Genomic DNA, 16,125 nt, shown 5'->3' on the forward strand with positions numbered 1-16,125 from the left:
TATGTCGGTCAGGGGACGGTCGCTAGAGAAATTGCTTCAGAATTTACTGGATTGGAGTGACTGGTGAAAACTTCCTCTTTCAGGTCTCTAGGCGGAGAATAGTAGGCAGGACTCTGGTGTTGTTAGGGGGATCACTTTCTAAAAAAAAAAAACAAACAACAACAAACTTGGCATTACTCTGTGGCTGTTTTTATTTCTAGCTCGGCTGGTGCTAACAAGTATGTCATTGTGCTTCTTTCCAATACTTGCTTATCTTGTGAGAGTCCTGTGAATCTTACTGAATTAATAGGCTTGGTTCCTAGGTCATTTGCCCTGTTTTGGGAAGACAAATGACCATAAGCATGCTAGATCTGGTCTTAGCTGATGTGGAATAGCAAAAAAAAAAACCAAACTGTTTTACAATTGGCATCCTGTGCACTAATACGGATCCAGTTACTTTGGCCTGTTTCCGCAGTAATCAAGTATTTTGGTAGTAGGTTGCAGCTTAGTCTGATTTCAGGCCAACTTATTCTGGAAGCCAAAGTGCACAAAACTTCACCAGGAAGTGAAAAAGAAAAAAAGACTAAAAGAAAAGACTAAAACTAAAAGAAAAACCCTCTTGTTGCTGCATTAAAGTAATGTATTTCACTGCAGGGGAGGCAGACGGTACAGCAGTAAAGAATGGAATTAGAGAAATTCATGGGCATCAAGTTAAGGAATGGATTATAAAGGAATATCAGGGATGTGCTGTGCTATGACACTTCTGGATGGTGGGAAAGTATGGCAGAAAGTGGGCAGGTTCACATATTGTCCTGAAATACTGTCTCCTGGAGCTGTTATTGAAGATGGAGTACTGGGCTAGATGGTCTGCCCAGCGAGGCATGGCTTATGTTCATAATCATGCGGTGAACAATGTTATTAAGGTGCTATGGCATGCTCAAAAGGCCATATTGAAGTGCCCAGTATAGGTGATGCTGGTGCAGTATATTCACCTTGAGTAGGGTAAATGTTGCAGATCAACTTGTTTGCATTCACCAGTGGAGTCTGCATACCAGGGAGTAAAAATTTAACTGCGGTATACCAGTTCAGAGCTGGTGAGCGGGGGGCTGCCTGGAGGTAGGAATAAACCGGGGGGGCAGGCAAGAACTGTTGGCTGGCATGACAGCGAAGGGGGAGAAGTGTGTGTGCAACTGTGGACTGTCTGCATAATCCCGTATGCTAAATGGTAGCACGCTGCTCTAGTGTGAGCCCTGCTTGAATTTTTTCATTTCAAATGCATGCTTTAAAAATACTGGGCTTTTTCTTTTGTCTTTGTGTAAAATGGTTTTTAGGCAGAAAAATCAGGATCAAATGCAGAAGTGCCTGTGTTCTTCAGTTTGTTTTCGAAATGATTCCTGAACTTGTCTTTTTTTAGCTTCTGTTGAGATGGAGGCTAATAACCAGTCAGCATACACTGCTTCCAGCTAGCTCTGCTCTGGGAGTATTTGTGGTATGCATAATGGCTGTTGCTTGCGGAAGAGGAAGAAAAAGTCACTTCTATTTCTTCTTTCAAGTGTGGATTGTTCTTCTGAAAGTGACACCCTTGGAGAAAAATGTATCTTGAAAGTGTAAGGCTAAGATTGCCTGGAAGGTATGTGGCATGAAGATGGCAGAAAGATGGAAACTACCAGCAAGATGAAGCCCTGTTCTGTTCGGTCCCGGACAGCCAAGTAAATAATTGTAGAACAAGCTGGCAGACAAAAGAGCTGGCTCAGCTTATGGCACAGGGGCGGTGGGAATCCTGTCAGCACAAAACAACAAGGGAGTGGAGTTGCTTGTCAGGGAGTTGCAGTCCCGAAAGAAGAGCCGGGGGGGGGTGTGCTCAGCTCACTCGGACTTGCTTGAATCCCGTGCAAATCCATCATGGCTCCGACAGCCAAAGGCTCCCGCAGCCGTCCTCGAAAAGGGCGTTGTGGGCTGCCTGTCTTTGAAGAAAAATGAGCTTTTAATTCCATGGGTGAAAATGTTGCTTTTAGCAGATGTTTGGGTGTGGGTCCGTGTCCCGTGGGTTCTTGCATTGCTTGGCGATGTCTCTGGTTACCAGGGAGAGCCGTGTAGGAAGGGCAGGACCACAGCCGCTGTCTTGCTGGTGCTGCTTGCTCCTTTTCCACTCGAGGCTGGTGTGCAGCACTAGCATGAGCAATTTTGTCAGGCTGTTACTACAGTGCGCACATTAGTACGTGCATTCCTTCGTGGAATGTAAAAATAAAGCCAAGGTTTTCAGGCATCAGCTGATACTTAATGCCTTCTTAAATGCAGCAAGGTAAGTCTCCATAAAGCAGCTGTCTGACTTTCAGAGAGTGGTTTGCGGTTTGGTTTTTGGGGATGTCTCATGTTAGATTCTCAGAAATCACCAGTCACTCCTGAAAATCCTGACCTAAACTTTTACAAAGGTCACAGTGTTTATTAAGATAAGTCAGCTTAAAATAATTACTTTGCTTTTGCTCTAGGGTCTAGGAATGAGTGGCTGAGATTCCATAACCTTAAGTATGTGCCTCAAGTGTTGTATGTATTGAGGTATTGCTCAGGAGATACTCATTAATCCAGAGGGGGGGAAGGTTCCAGGAATTAAAAAGTTGCATTTCACACAGTGCATTTTTTTGCCTCCTAGTTATTTCACATATCCAGGGCCCAATTCAAGGGTTGGATTTTTAATTCCTTACGTGGGTCACTGGGTATTTTTATTTTTATGATGTGGTGGGAGGAGAATTCTTCATTAATAGCCAATGTTAGATACTTGGTTTCTCTTTTACTGAAAGCTATTTTCCATAAGAACAGATTTTAATTCTTAAATTCCCAATTGCTACTTCTCCTGAATTCATGGTTTAGGTTTGTTTTGATGAAGTCTTCATCCCTGTGACAGTCTGCTTCTGCTGTAGCGCCTTAACTTGGAGTTCACGCTGATATGTAACTTAAAGTACAGCATCAGTGGCTGGAGCAGAGCAGGATCTTGGTGACAAAGCCTCCTTTGTGTTTAATGTAACAAATAACGTATGGGAGAAGAGAACCAAAAAACCGTTTGTGATAGTGACTGTAGGCAGCAGCCTACAAACAGCTTGTATTAGACATCAGAGAATTCCCCCAGATCTTCATCTCATGGGGCAATTCCATAGGCTTCATCAAGGTTATGTTATATTGCAGCGACTGTGCTATATCTGGAGGCAGAGCAAAGGAGCAGAGCGAGGAGCTCATTTATATCCTGGGGAAGATATGGCTTATTTTAGGAATTGTTCAGGCGCTAAATCTATCTTTAGGAATAGTTGCAGCTTGTCTCCTTTGGTGCCAATTTATCGAAATTCTAGCTAACACTGGAGAACGGTACATGGAAAGAGCTCGAATGTGTTGTATTCTTACACTTCTGTTTTTCTCACTTCAGGGTAAACCTGAGACTCTCTCGTGTGGCAGGGAGAACTTCTCTTCCCACAGCTATATAGCACTGAACAAATCTTCTTGTCACTTACATTTTAGTTAATTCCTCTGAGTATTTGTGAATAGGAGTCATTCACAAAGAGTCCAACTTTTCCTTAAGGATAAGGAAGCAGATTCCTGTTTTGCAAAGAATTGTGTTGGTCCTGCAGTCACTAGGTCATGGGAGCACATAAAAGAAACCTAATAAAAAAGTAATTAATCTGTTAACTTCAGTCCATTCTTTTTCTTTCCTTCCCCATCCTCCCTGCCATTCCTGAAATCACTAAAATGTTTTCAAAACCCATCTTTGAAGCTTGCAGATATTGAATTGAGCTCTGTTGTTAGTAAGACTGGGAAGGGTTTATTCCAATTTCAGCAGAGCTTTACCAGGCAGCTTGTGCACGCAGTAATTATAACTTGGTTCTCCATGGTTGAGAACTTGCAGCTCAGGGCAGTAGTCCTGATCTTATCAGCGTTTTGTAGTACAACAGTTTTCTTTATAATAGCATCTGTTTCACTTCCTAAGGCTTAACTCTACCCACAAAAGGAATTTCTGTGGATTCTCTGATAATCCTGAAATTGCTGCCCCTGTACCTTTTCATTGACTCGGTGCTTTCAGTTAACCCATGGAGTAGGGGAGGGGCTTTCTTTTTCACTGCAACGTTTAGCCTTGTCCCTAAGTGGATATTTCAGCAGATTTCTGGCCTAAAACCTCTGTCAAAACTGCAGGTCTGCAGTAAGGAGGTGCAGAATGATTGAGTTTCATGCCAGAAGTTTTTTTCTCTTTTCTTTTATGTATTAAAGCTTTAGTGGGTTCTCTCCAGTTCAGAATTTGCCATTTGGATACAACTTTGTAGTTCGGTAAAACCCCATCGGGCTTTAGTTGAGCCCCTCTCTAACAGATGTATGAAACTGGGGAATGATCTGGAAAAGGAGCATTTCCAATTTCTCACCAATGTCCCTGTTTGCGCACTAACTGCAATTTGTGCAGGCAAAACTGGAGAAGGAGACCATGAGCTGCTGTTCTGTTTGCCTTAATACTTCACTTTTTTATTGAGCACAGAGTTTTGATTAGTTCTCTAGTCTCTGGGAGGGACAGACATGCGAGCTGGTAATATTTGAGAGGTAGGTGTCCTGCAGGGATGGGTTGAGGTTGCTTTTTTGTAATGTTTTTGTCCTTAAAAGAATGGGCTGGACGAAGCAGGAAAGCGTTTGTCATCTCCTTTTCTGTCTGCTTGGCAACTCAGGGTTAACTCTGGCTTTTGAGTGTGGGACTGGAAACCAAAATTGCTCTGGACATCTGAGCTTCCCTCTAATAAGATATTCCAGGTGGTTAGGGAGTAATCCTAAAATAGCTCCAGATATAATTGCTTCTGAAGCCAGGCCCGCAGCCTCTCGGGGAGAGGGCGGTTCGGGGGGGGGCTCTGGTGGCCTCCGAGGTGTGTCTGCAGCGGGGGGAAGGCTCCCTGGCTCTGCCAGCAGCCCGTGAAGGTGGCCAGCCCTTCCCAACACCTCTGCCTTCCCACTCATGCTCGATATTGGGGGGGTAAAGCACAGCCAGTGCTGCTTTTCTGCAAGAAACCAGATAAATTCTTGCCCGTGGTAACGCAAGGGCTGTTTGTCAAACATCAGCAAATTCCCTCGATACAAATGGGTGGAGGGAGAGGCAGGACTCTCCCCAGAGAATGACTTGCCTCTCTGAACAGTGTTTTTTCCTTCCTGCTACTATTGCCTGCCTTATACAAAGGTCTTTTAATGACTTGTGAGGATATATTGATTTCTCAGGTTCCTGCTGTTTATACGGAGGAGGGCTTCTCAGCATAGGGTAACTTTGTTTTCCTAGGAGGAATGGAAAGGAAGCTTGATACCAAAGCTCCTGCTGAGCTCTCTTGCTGTGCAAAATGTAGTTTATTCTACATATGGAGCACCTCTTGCTTCAGCAGCTTTGTGGGGCTCTTTACTGATTTACCTGTTCCAGTTGTGCTCGGGTCGCTGCTCTGACCGCTGCCAATATTTGGTATCTTTGGTTGTAGCCTTGGCACGGACCCAAAGGTTTTGGTGAGCAGAATAGTCCCTCAAGATCAAAGCTGAAGCCTGGGAAAGTGCCTGTCGGTGCTTGTACTCTGTTCTCTGAATAAATAAGGCTTTATTCCCCGGCTGCTGAGCTGACATTTCATGCTAGCCCGAGACTTCGCTAACTCCACTTCCCAAAACAAACCTGTGCTCTGTCCTCATGTCTCCGCAGCCCATGTGTCGTTTCAGCGCACCCTTGCTGATTTACACCGCGACACCGAGGTGGATGAGAACCACTCTCCTTATCTCTTCTGATAGCTTAACGTGGGGAGTGGTAACTGGCTTTAAACCTTTCCAGCTATTGCAGGAGGAAATGCTAATGCTGTCCACCGTCTCTCACCTCAGATCACTCCGTGTCACGCCAGGTGATACCCGTCTCTGCCAACTTTCTGGACATATGGCAAAACACTGATGGCTTCAGCCTGCTTTAAGCTCCTTTTCACCAGCGAGGTGTGGGGGAGCATTACTTCTGTGCTCTCGACCATCTCGGGTTGTAGGTACGGGAAGTAGGGTACATATATTCTGCTTATGCTCTGTATCGAACCTTAATCTTGTCATTCTTTTCTAATTACCCTTTTTCTTCAAATGGACCAAGTAAAATAACTTCTAAAGAGTCTTTAATCCCATGGAAAGTTTTGTTCCTGGAAATTTTATCAAGTTCAAACCCACTGGCAGTACAGAATTGTATCCTTTAAGCTCTCTTCTCTTCAGTCTCCGTGTCCTCAAATGTAGTGGAATAAGCTCTCAGCATGACCAAAGTTCCCTGTGAAAGCAAGTGGTTTACTTCTTGGAGCACCCAGTTTAACACCACAAGCAGTTTTGCTCTCTCGATTTATAACCAAGTACAAACTTGGGAAGAAAGCAGCTCAGCCCTCTACAGATCATTTTGCCTTGGAGTGTGTAAAGTTGAGGATGGGAAATAGCTGCTGCCTTCTGAAGAGACGGTCTCTTATTCTGACTGTTCACATAGGTTTGTTGATCGGAGTTAACAATCAGTGGGGTTTTAGGAGCAGCTGGATGTTACTGTAATTAGTAAAAAAACTGTGTTTTTAATCTCTGCTGGCAAAGGACACCCAGATGAATCCTCCTGTGAACAAAACTGTTCTTCAGATCTCTTCCTAGAGAGGGTTGGGAATTGATCTGCTGTAATAAACAGCTGACATAACAGAAGTGGCAATAATCCCCCATTAAATATCTTTCAGTTGATGGGACTCACTGGATAATTGACTTTCCAGCAGGAATTACTGGCTCAAACTAAATCAGCAGGCATTAGGGCAGCTCACTGCAGTGTTTTTTAAAGGGGGAAATGTAGCTTTGCCTGGCCTTGACAAGAGCTATTCATCTTTCTAATGCAATGTATGTGTCACAACCAGATGACTCCAAGATATCAGATATTGGACAACCTCTCTAATTCGCATGCCTTTTTTTTGTGCTGAAACCTCTTGCTGTCTTCAGTGCTTTTCTATCTGCGTTAGGATGCTGCGTGTTTATCAGGGCAGGGTAGTCCAAGCTACCTTGCTGGGTGGATTTGGTTGTTCTCTTTCCTTGAGTGGCTCTGGAGCACTTGCTATACTGGAACTTTATGAAGTTTATGGTTTAAAGATGCTTGAACAGTTTTTCAGGATCATTCTTCTGGTCTTGGTCCTGCCATACAGCCAGAGGCTGCCTCTGCTGGTTTCCAGCCCCGGTGATCATTTCAGGATGATGATTTACCAAGTAGAATACGCCTAACTAGAGTAATCCTTTTAATGCCTAAGAAGAATGAACCTTAATCCAGCAAAGCTGAGCTTTCCATTTCTGTGGAGAAAATCCAGATCCAGGAGCTTCCAGGAGTAAGGGTCCTGGGTTGGCAAGAAGCTTTCCAGTGAGATTATTTCCCTCTTTCTTCAGCACGCTCTGGTTTTGGTTTTGTAGGCAAGCGGGGTGAGGACAGAAGGGCATTTCCAAGTGTGTTTGGTGTCACCTGGCAAACGGAAGGGAAGGACGCCTGGGTAACCCCTGCACCTTTCACTAGGGGCTCTAGGATGTGCACTTGGTAAAAAGATGGACATGGGGAGCAAAAGCAGTGCCTCTCTATTTAGGTGTTGGACCTCATTACAACAAAGCACCTGCTTCAGGGGGGTTAGCACACTTCTGTTTAGCAGGTGAAGGCAGGCATCTGTTGAAGGTGTTGAGGACTTTCCTCTAGAATGGTTTTCCCTGGTGTCAAGACAACTTTTTTGAGATACATTTCTGCGGGAAAAATCTTAGAGCTGAAAAACTTCCCCTACCTTCAGTAGTTGACTGGAAGGTGAAATGCCACTTCCCATTTTGGGCTGAGTGTCAGAGATTCCAGGAAACTGTGCTGTGACAAATGCACAAATGTCCCTCATCTTTCTAGTCATCTTGGTCTAAGCCAGCAGCTGCTTTTGCATGTGTTTGTGCCCAAAAATGCACATTTGCAAGCTTTCTGGAGTTGTCTGGAAAGCCTTTCGCTGGCGATCCTTTTACCCTTTCATTTTTCTCTCCCTAGAATGGCAACGTGACCTGGAGCGACGAAGGTGATGGATGCCGAGGAAGAGAAATTTCACGAGACTTTGCCAAGGTCAGTCTGATCCTGGGGATTTTGGGGAACGGGTAACTTTGGGGAATTCTTTCAGTCACAGAGGGTGACTACTGAGCCCTCACTGTTCCTCTGTAGTGAATTTGTAAGAAAACTGCTTTGTCCTGCAGCCCTCTGCCTACAAACGTGCTATTTTGGGCTATTTTGTTGCCTTTGATCACTGGAATGGTTTGAACTAAGACTTCATAACTAGACTTTTGACATTTAAAATCTTAGTCAATGCTTTCTCCGGTTGGTAGAAGAGTATTTCATTTCTTGAACCTGATTAGCACTGTGGTTGTGGATTTGAATGTGGCAGCTGTGTGTCACATCAGCCAGAGGAATTCATTTTAAGCTAAGCTGGCTCTTTCTGAAGGGTGCAGCTAATTGCTCTGCAAATACGCCGGTGTGTTTTCTTCCCAGTGCTCAGTGTGTGAGGAAGCACAGAGCTTCACAGGAAACGAACCCAAAAAGCCCCTCTTCTTTTGGACTAGATGAATACCAAGTAGCTAGCAGTAACTGTGGAGAGGCTGAAATACATATTTCCTAGTGAATTTTTGCTTTTCTGTTGCGCTGCTCCACAAGACTAGCTACAACCAGCAGAAAAATTCCTGGAGTTTTGCAGGGTTCTTCCTCAATGCAAACGAGAAAAGGAATTAAATTCTGCTTCATGTACAGCATTGTCTTCAGTCTTGTTCTATATCCTCCTGTATCAGTGAGAGACTGACTTCAGCCCTTTCAGCCTGTCACTTTGTGGCCTCACAGGATTCTTGATAGGTGAAAATTAGATTTTTCGGTTCGAGAGGTAGTTGTAAGATGACACTCATGCCTGTCCCTTCTGAAAAATCAGTGGATAACGCTAGCATACAGTGCCTCTCCTTTGGAATAAGCTGCCTTTGGAATTTTGTTTTAAATATGTGGGGTTTTAAGTCTTTTGGTAAAATTATTTCTGTGGCAAACTGGTTCCAGGCTGGTTTCTGATATTTTTCGAGGCTTTTTGGCTTATTTTAGAGGAGCCTTTCCTGCCAGGCATTAGTAGTTACAGAAAAGCTCTATCCTTTCATCTCCTCCTTCAAGGGACTTGGAGTTTGTCACGTAAGTGACAATCCCTGAAGGAGGGAATCATGAGGCTAGGAGAAGCTGCAGGGAAGTTTACATCCCTGGTGTCTCAAAAGTACAGAGCACTAATCTGCCCTGGACCACTGTCACCTTCCTTCTGGTTGTCTCATCTTTCTTTCCAGTTTGTCTTAATAGTTTCTGTCCCCTTTGCTTTCGGTTGGTTTCAAACCCTGCTCTGTAGCAGTGCTGTTAACTGAGTTGAATCCTGTTGTCTTCAGGGTGCCAGTCTCTGCTGTGCCTAGAGGAGTTACTGAGGGGCTGAGCAAGGCAAGCCATAATGAGGGTCCTCAAGCTGTCACTGCAGCCTTGTCCACCAAATTGCTAAGGAATCCTTCCTCATTTTGCCTCTTTGCCTGTGGCTGCCTTTTATTCCCCTGGTACAAACACCAGATCACCTGTTAGAAGCAGCTAATATTATTATTTTATTTTTTATCTGTCTCATTGTGGATTGTGCCTTCATTTTTATGTGTTCCTCCAGCTCTATGAACTGGATAGTGACCCTGAACGGAAAGAGTTCCTGGATGACCTCTTCATCTTTATGCAGAAGAGGGGTGAGTGAGCGTTTATTTGAACTTGATAAGGTAAAATAGAGCAGAGGGGTGCTGTTGCAGTTTGAATTCTTCCCTCCTGAGTTTGAAAGAACAAATCCAGCCCTTGAACCTACAGCTCTGGTGGAAGAGCAATGGTAAGACTTGAGATATTTACCTTGGGAGATAAGGAGCTCAGTAGGAAAGAACTCTTCTGCCCCATAACTTAATTTCACAGACACTGTTTTTCTACTCTCACTCCTACCTAATACATACCTAATATGTCCATGCGCTGAAGCCCAAGAAGCCTGGTTCCCCAAGGATTTTTGAAAGAAGGCTGAGCACCACTACAGATTCTCTGGTCTCCCCTTCAGGTGGTATGATCACACATCTTCTCTCATTTGATTTCAATGGCATGTGGAAGCTGACTGTGAATGCCTTCACAGTCTGCATAGAGTAGTGGCACGCAATCTGGGGACTGGGAAAATAGACACCGAGCCACATTTTCCTGTAGAATCACAATGTGTCAGCTTTCCGTTTAGTAATTTTGTGTAACTGAGTGCAGAAGCACGCAGTTTAGAAACGTTCTCACATTCCTCCCTGTGGTGTCAGCAACTTGCATCTCTCCTTGCTACAGGAGTGGTGACGCATGTGTGAAGTAGCTCAGCTGGGATGTCACAAAAGTCTCTTTCTGTCCCCTAGTTATCAAAGATCGGTTCCCTCATTGCAAACTATTCATAATAACAACGTACATATATGTAGTATTGTATAAAACTGTATAAAATGTCTCTGAACATTTGTGGTAAATCTTTTGTGGTGCTCTTTTCTGTTACCTCTCCAAGCATGCCAGGCCAGACAGACTTTTCCAACAAAGACGCTTCTGACAAAAAGTGTTAAATTGTGCTATAGAGCTTTTCATTGTTTCCAAAAAGTCTGCTGAAGGTCGGTGTGAAGAACAGACATAAAAAGGACGCTTTGCTCCCTCATGGCATAATGCTCTCTGAGAGGGTGCTGGACCAAACAAGCCAGGTTGTGCTTATTTGGAAGGGGGGCTGCCTTAGTGTCACCAGCAATATTGTGCCCAGAGAGTCTAATAAAGTACAAATATGCAACATCTCAGTCTCATCTATTTGGAAATTATCTGATTGCTGGGTTGAAGCTGGAGTCTCATTTCCAGTTGTTTTTTGAACCCTGCATCTTCCGATGCATCCCCCTCTGTGGGTGACTAGATGACAAGCAGAGGAAAGGCTATCCAAAATGCAGCTATTGCAATTGCTCTTCATATCCATGTCTGTCTTTCCTGGCATGGCTAGAGCTGACAGCTGACCTGTGTGAATTTTCACTCTCCAGCAGTTTGAGGTTATGCTTCCAAGTTGGTTAAAAATTAGAGCCAGGTTTTGCTGATATTTTTGGCTTTCGTGTGCAGAGGCATAACTGGGCTTAATTGGTTTACTTGCAAATGTTAACCTGAGCTCATGTGTTGGTGTAAGGGCTGGGATGACTGACAGACAAGACAATAATCTGAAGGGTGTGATTGGCAGCAATAGAAACCTCCAGATACCTAGAGAGAAATCTGCTTAATACTTCAGTGTCTCCTTCCTATTACCTTTTAATTATTTATAATTGACATGTTCCCGGTGCAGGGGCTGAGGTGGTCACCAGCTGGTTGCTGTAGGAGTTTAGCTTTTAATCATCTGGACATTTCCAAGTGTATTTGTTTTCCGGAGACTCCCTTGTTTTCGTGCTTGCTAGAAGGCTGAAAATGAAATATAAGAGCCCAGTACCCATGGGAGAGAGATGCTGTGAACTGACAGCCCTCTGCCAGAGGGGCTGGAAATGTTTGGCCCTGCTCTGGGGAACTGGCTAGATTGCAGGGTACGAGGCAGTTGTGGGCTTGCTTTATATTTTGGCACCCCCAAAAGAAATAGGCAGAAGGACTCCGGGGAGCTAAGTTTCTTCAGGTTTATAGGAGAACTGAACAGCATACGTTGAGCTATAGGAGGCAGCTGCTCTTCTGTTGTTAATCTGAGCTGCTGTGTCTTACCTCAAAGGAAATCTTTTGACTTGGCATGGTTTTTCAGAAGCTGTACTGTCCACTTTTCCCATGCCTGCTCTCCTCACTGCTATCTACAGCAGGGCTTTGGTTTTTCTGATGAGCAGATGGGCTTGCCCGGTGTCCTGTCCTGGGATCTTCAAAAATCTGGGAGCTTCTGTGCAAAGTTATCATAGGATACCATTCAGGCTTTCGTTTCTCCTCCCCTTGCTTTATGTGCCAAATGAGCATCCTAAACCAAGCAAGGCTGAAGAGCTGCCTTATTCTGAAAGAGTCCCCCAAAGATGGATACAGCTGAGGGCTCATTGCACCTGAGAGCAAAGTGCTGTGTTTCTTAGCTAGTATGTGTGAAGAGCTGGTTAATTTGCACCTTGTGTCTGAAGGGAATGGAAAGCAGCTCTGCTAATAAACATTGCTGGTGTAAAGATGGGATTTTGCTGTTGTCCAGGAGGAGCAGGAGAAGTGCTGGCCGTTGTTTGGGGCTGATGGATTTGGGGCACAGATTGCTAACTGATGCTGAATGAAAAAAAGCCTGATGTGAAAGATAAATGACAGATTTCACAGGAGCTACTGAGTAGGTGGAGGGATGAAAAGATTTGGTTGTTGGTGCTGCTGTTAGGAATGTACCTAGAAATGTGAAGCCATGAAACAGGCTTAATGCAGATCAAATGTGCAGGTCTCATCTGCCTCTGAGCACAGCAGGTTGTCGCTGAATGACCACAGCTGCAAGTGATAAAATGGCCCTTCAGTGGCAATAATGATGGAAGAGGGAGATGAGAGGAAAGCTGTAACTCTTCCTTTGTTGGATGTTTTATTCCTTGTATGTGTTTAGGTGAATGGGTCCCACCATGGCTGTGATTGAAGGGGCAGATGGGGAGAGGAGGGGAGACCAGCCGATGAGAGCAATTAGTGTGCAGGACTAGCTTCGAACCAGGCCTACAGCAGGACCGACCTGATGCAGCTTGGCAGGGATGATGCTAGCTTGCTGTATTACCACTTCCACCTTCCCCTTTCTCAACTCTTCTGCAGTCTCAAGCCAAAGGTTGTCTTTTCCTCAGACTGAGCAGTTTCTCAGCTCTTCTGCAGTCTCAAACCAAAGGTTGTCTTTTCCTCAGACTGAGCAGGGATAAACAGCTTCAGCAGTGGCTTCCCTCCATCTCCATTGCTGATCTGGTGTCTTGTGACAAGCTGAGCCTTGATGTCTTGAGGTCTGGTTTCTTGGAAGCTGTATTTTTTACCTCTTGCTGCATGAGGAGCCACTCTATGGGCAAGTTTATGGTTCAGGGCATTTTTTAAGGGCACAGGCTGAGGCTTCTCAGTGCGCTGTGGAGTGGGCCGCATTGGAGGCACGGAGGTTGGATTTGTTCTACCTGCCACCGAGGGCACTGCAGGCAGGAGCAGTTTGCTAAGTGCCCAGGCTAGAGCTGCATCCATTACAATAACTCAGGGTAGTCTTGTGTTCCCCCATGTTCTGTATTACTGAAAAGAATTTTTTCATTTACTCAGATCAGACTCGGCATTAAAGATGATATCTTCCACTTCTTTTAGGTCCTTTGCACCCTGTGAACATACCCTGAAGCTAAATTTTGTCGCCATCTTTTTTGTGTGTGATAGAAGGCATAGGTATGATGAGTAGCAGAAAAATGTAGCTGTTAGCCCTGTAGCATGTACTAGGTAGCACAGCTAGACTGCTTTTTGTCCCCACATAGTGAAGGACTGTTAGTGGCATGACTCTTAGAGCCACTAAGGCAGCCACCAGTAATTGAGCTGATTGTATTCCAGTAGTGCTGGTCAGGAGAGAGTTGGAGTAGTGGGACTATTTCATCCCCTGGAAGGATCAGCAGTGTTCATGCAAGACAATTCCTCTTGAGGAAAGGTTTGATGGGGAAGAGATCTAACTGCGTGCTATGGTGTATTAGGAAAGGCTCCCTTTCAAGGGAAGCTGTTTTGTTCATTTTAAGTACTGCCTTTGTGAAGACCTCGTAAAACGTCTCCAATTGTACAGCTCTACTAATTTTGTTCAAGGTTTCTGCGTGACCTTGGTTTTCCCAGATGGCTTGACCATTCTGGTTTTTTTACATGTATATACATAGAAGGGGCTTTGTAAGTCTGACCGTGTGGTTTTAATGTTTTCCTGCTGTTGTATGCTCTGTCTGCACATTTTAGATGTGGAAATACAACAAATCCAGGGTATTGACAAAAGCATTTACTGATGGATTCGTTTATCTATAGGCCAAGTCGTGTTTATGAAATGTTTGTCCGGGGAATACACTTCATTCTTCTACTGATTCAATTTTGCAGGTTTCTTCTTTTCATCCGCTGGAGATATTTTTGAATCTGAATTAAGCAATGTAGTTCTCTAAATGAGACATCAATAGACATAAATTCTCAGCATCCTTTGCTCATGCTACCTGCTTAATGCTGAGCCACAGCGAAAGCTTCCCTAAATAGCAAATGATGTTCTGCAGTGGAAAATTCTCACTCGAGGCACTGCAGAGGTCTCTTCTGGATGGTCGAAATCAACCAGGCAAAGTCCTCTTCCCCATTAGATCCTTGGATTTGTACACAGCTAAATCTCTGCCTCCTGTACCTCCTTTAAAGAACCTCTTTGGTCAGCTGTTCTGACTTAGACTCAGGAAAAATGGTGACAAGCATCTTGTGCAAATGGTAAGCAGTGGGGATCAGTGAAATATTTTAGGTTTTTACTTTTATATTGTTAGAAAGGATGACTTCTAAGTTGCAGGAGGAACTGGCATCCTGGTTTACATTCCTCTGTATTTTTTAAGTGGTTTGAGCCTTTCAGAACAGGGAACAGAGAATGCACTACTCCATGTACTTAAACACTTTTAAGAGATGTTAGGATAAAAACAGGTGCAAAGCAAAGTGCTTGGGATCTCCAAACAACTTGAATGCAGCTCCTCTGGGGATGCATAGTCCTGTACCTGAGGTAGGGTTCTCTGTAGCATCCAGAAAACTCTTGCAGGGAATGTCTTGCTCATCAACCTTAGGTGCCAGGTGACTAAAGGTCTCCACCAGATACTAAGTTGATATTTTGGGGGAGTTTACCTGGGCCAATTTGCAAATTGCAATAACTTAGAAGTAGTTATCAGCAGGTCCTTCCCATAAAAACCAAACTTACTTCTCTTCTGTTTTTCATACACCAAAACATTCATTGCAGACATAGAGACATGAGAATTTTTTCTCTAATTTGGAAAAAGCCTGGAAGTTTCCCTTTAGAAGGATCTAAAAAAATATTTTCTGGGAAAATACCCAGTACAGTTCAAATAATTAATATCCCTTGGTTTTAAGCAGCTGAAAAATGGTGGTTTAGAGTTAATATTGCTTTAGCTCCAAAGAAAAATCATATTGGAAGCTGCAGTTGTAATTAATGGGAAAATAGTATTGGGAGTTTACTTGGTTCTGGCTTACAGGAGACTTGTTTTAAATTTAACCAACATGAAGAATGCTTGAGCAGCTTAAATGTTTTGTATGAACTGAGTTGGCATTGGACACAGGGTACAAAAGAAATTCGTTTCAAATGATTGGCTGTTGTTGCTTTGCATGAACCTTTCTGTAGCTTGTTCATCTGATACCAGTCTGCTCTAGTGACTGCCAGCTGAGGATCTCTGAACGCCAGGTATACAGAATTGAGTGATGGAGTCAGAGGGGTTTTTCCTCACTTCTCCTGAAGACTGAGATGTTAAATTGTCACATGTTTCTCCAGCATCTCAAAGACTGGGTGTTTGTGTCTCAAATCCTAGTTTTTTCAAGTTCTTTCTTGTATTGGTACTTCCTCTTTGCTTTGGGTGTTCTTGGCGTTCCCCCTCGCTAAATTTAACAGTATGTTTTTCAAGTGATTAATGAACCGCTGCACTCAAGCAGCCGGAGGTGGCTCAACACTGAAGAGATGACCCTGTAGATATCCAGGTGGATGGAAGAAGGTGGAACCATTTTGGCATGAAGACGCTCCAATTTTTGACTTTGTGCAGCCTGCCTGTCCAACCTTTATTTTCCCTGGCTGCCCCCGTTTCTCTGCGTCGCCTTCTGTATTTGTACCTCTCTCTGCCTAGAGAAGAAGAGTTTGTCCATTCGGTTCAAAGGTCGTATGTATGGAAACCCACCACCAGTTGCATGGTGGTTCAACATCTGGTGAAGAAATTTGTAATAGCAAATATATTGGACCCAGCTGTGTCAGTAGCAGCTGAAGAGTTGGACTGTAGTTGAGCTGGGTACAAGAGAGCAAATCTCCGTGGGATCTCCGTTTCGGGGATGGAGGAGCACCCTGTGCGGGAAGGTTAACGCGGCTGGAGCCTGGGCTAATATAAGTGGGGCACTGGATGCCAGTT

General features: G+C 44.2%; 1 protein-coding gene across 1 annotated transcript in view; it reads left to right on the plus strand.

Moving 5' to 3' along the window:
* Window positions 1–16,125, plus strand: part of ARID3B (AT rich interactive domain 3B (BRIGHT-like)) — a 30,067-nt gene that overhangs the window by 2,064 nt on the left and 11,878 nt on the right. The window contains exons 2-3 of the mRNA XM_009578383.1: window positions 8,012–8,083; window positions 9,678–9,750. Coding sequence (XP_009576678.1) covers window positions 8,012–8,083; window positions 9,678–9,750 — 145 coding nt within the window. The remainder of the gene's footprint in view (window positions 1–8,011; window positions 8,084–9,677; window positions 9,751–16,125) is intronic.

The sequence above is a fragment of the Fulmarus glacialis genome, unplaced genomic scaffold (genome assembly GCF_000690835.1).
Source record: "Fulmarus glacialis isolate BGI_N327 unplaced genomic scaffold, ASM69083v1 scaffold21925, whole genome shotgun sequence".
Lineage (NCBI taxonomy): Eukaryota > Metazoa > Chordata > Aves > Procellariiformes > Procellariidae > Fulmarus > Fulmarus glacialis.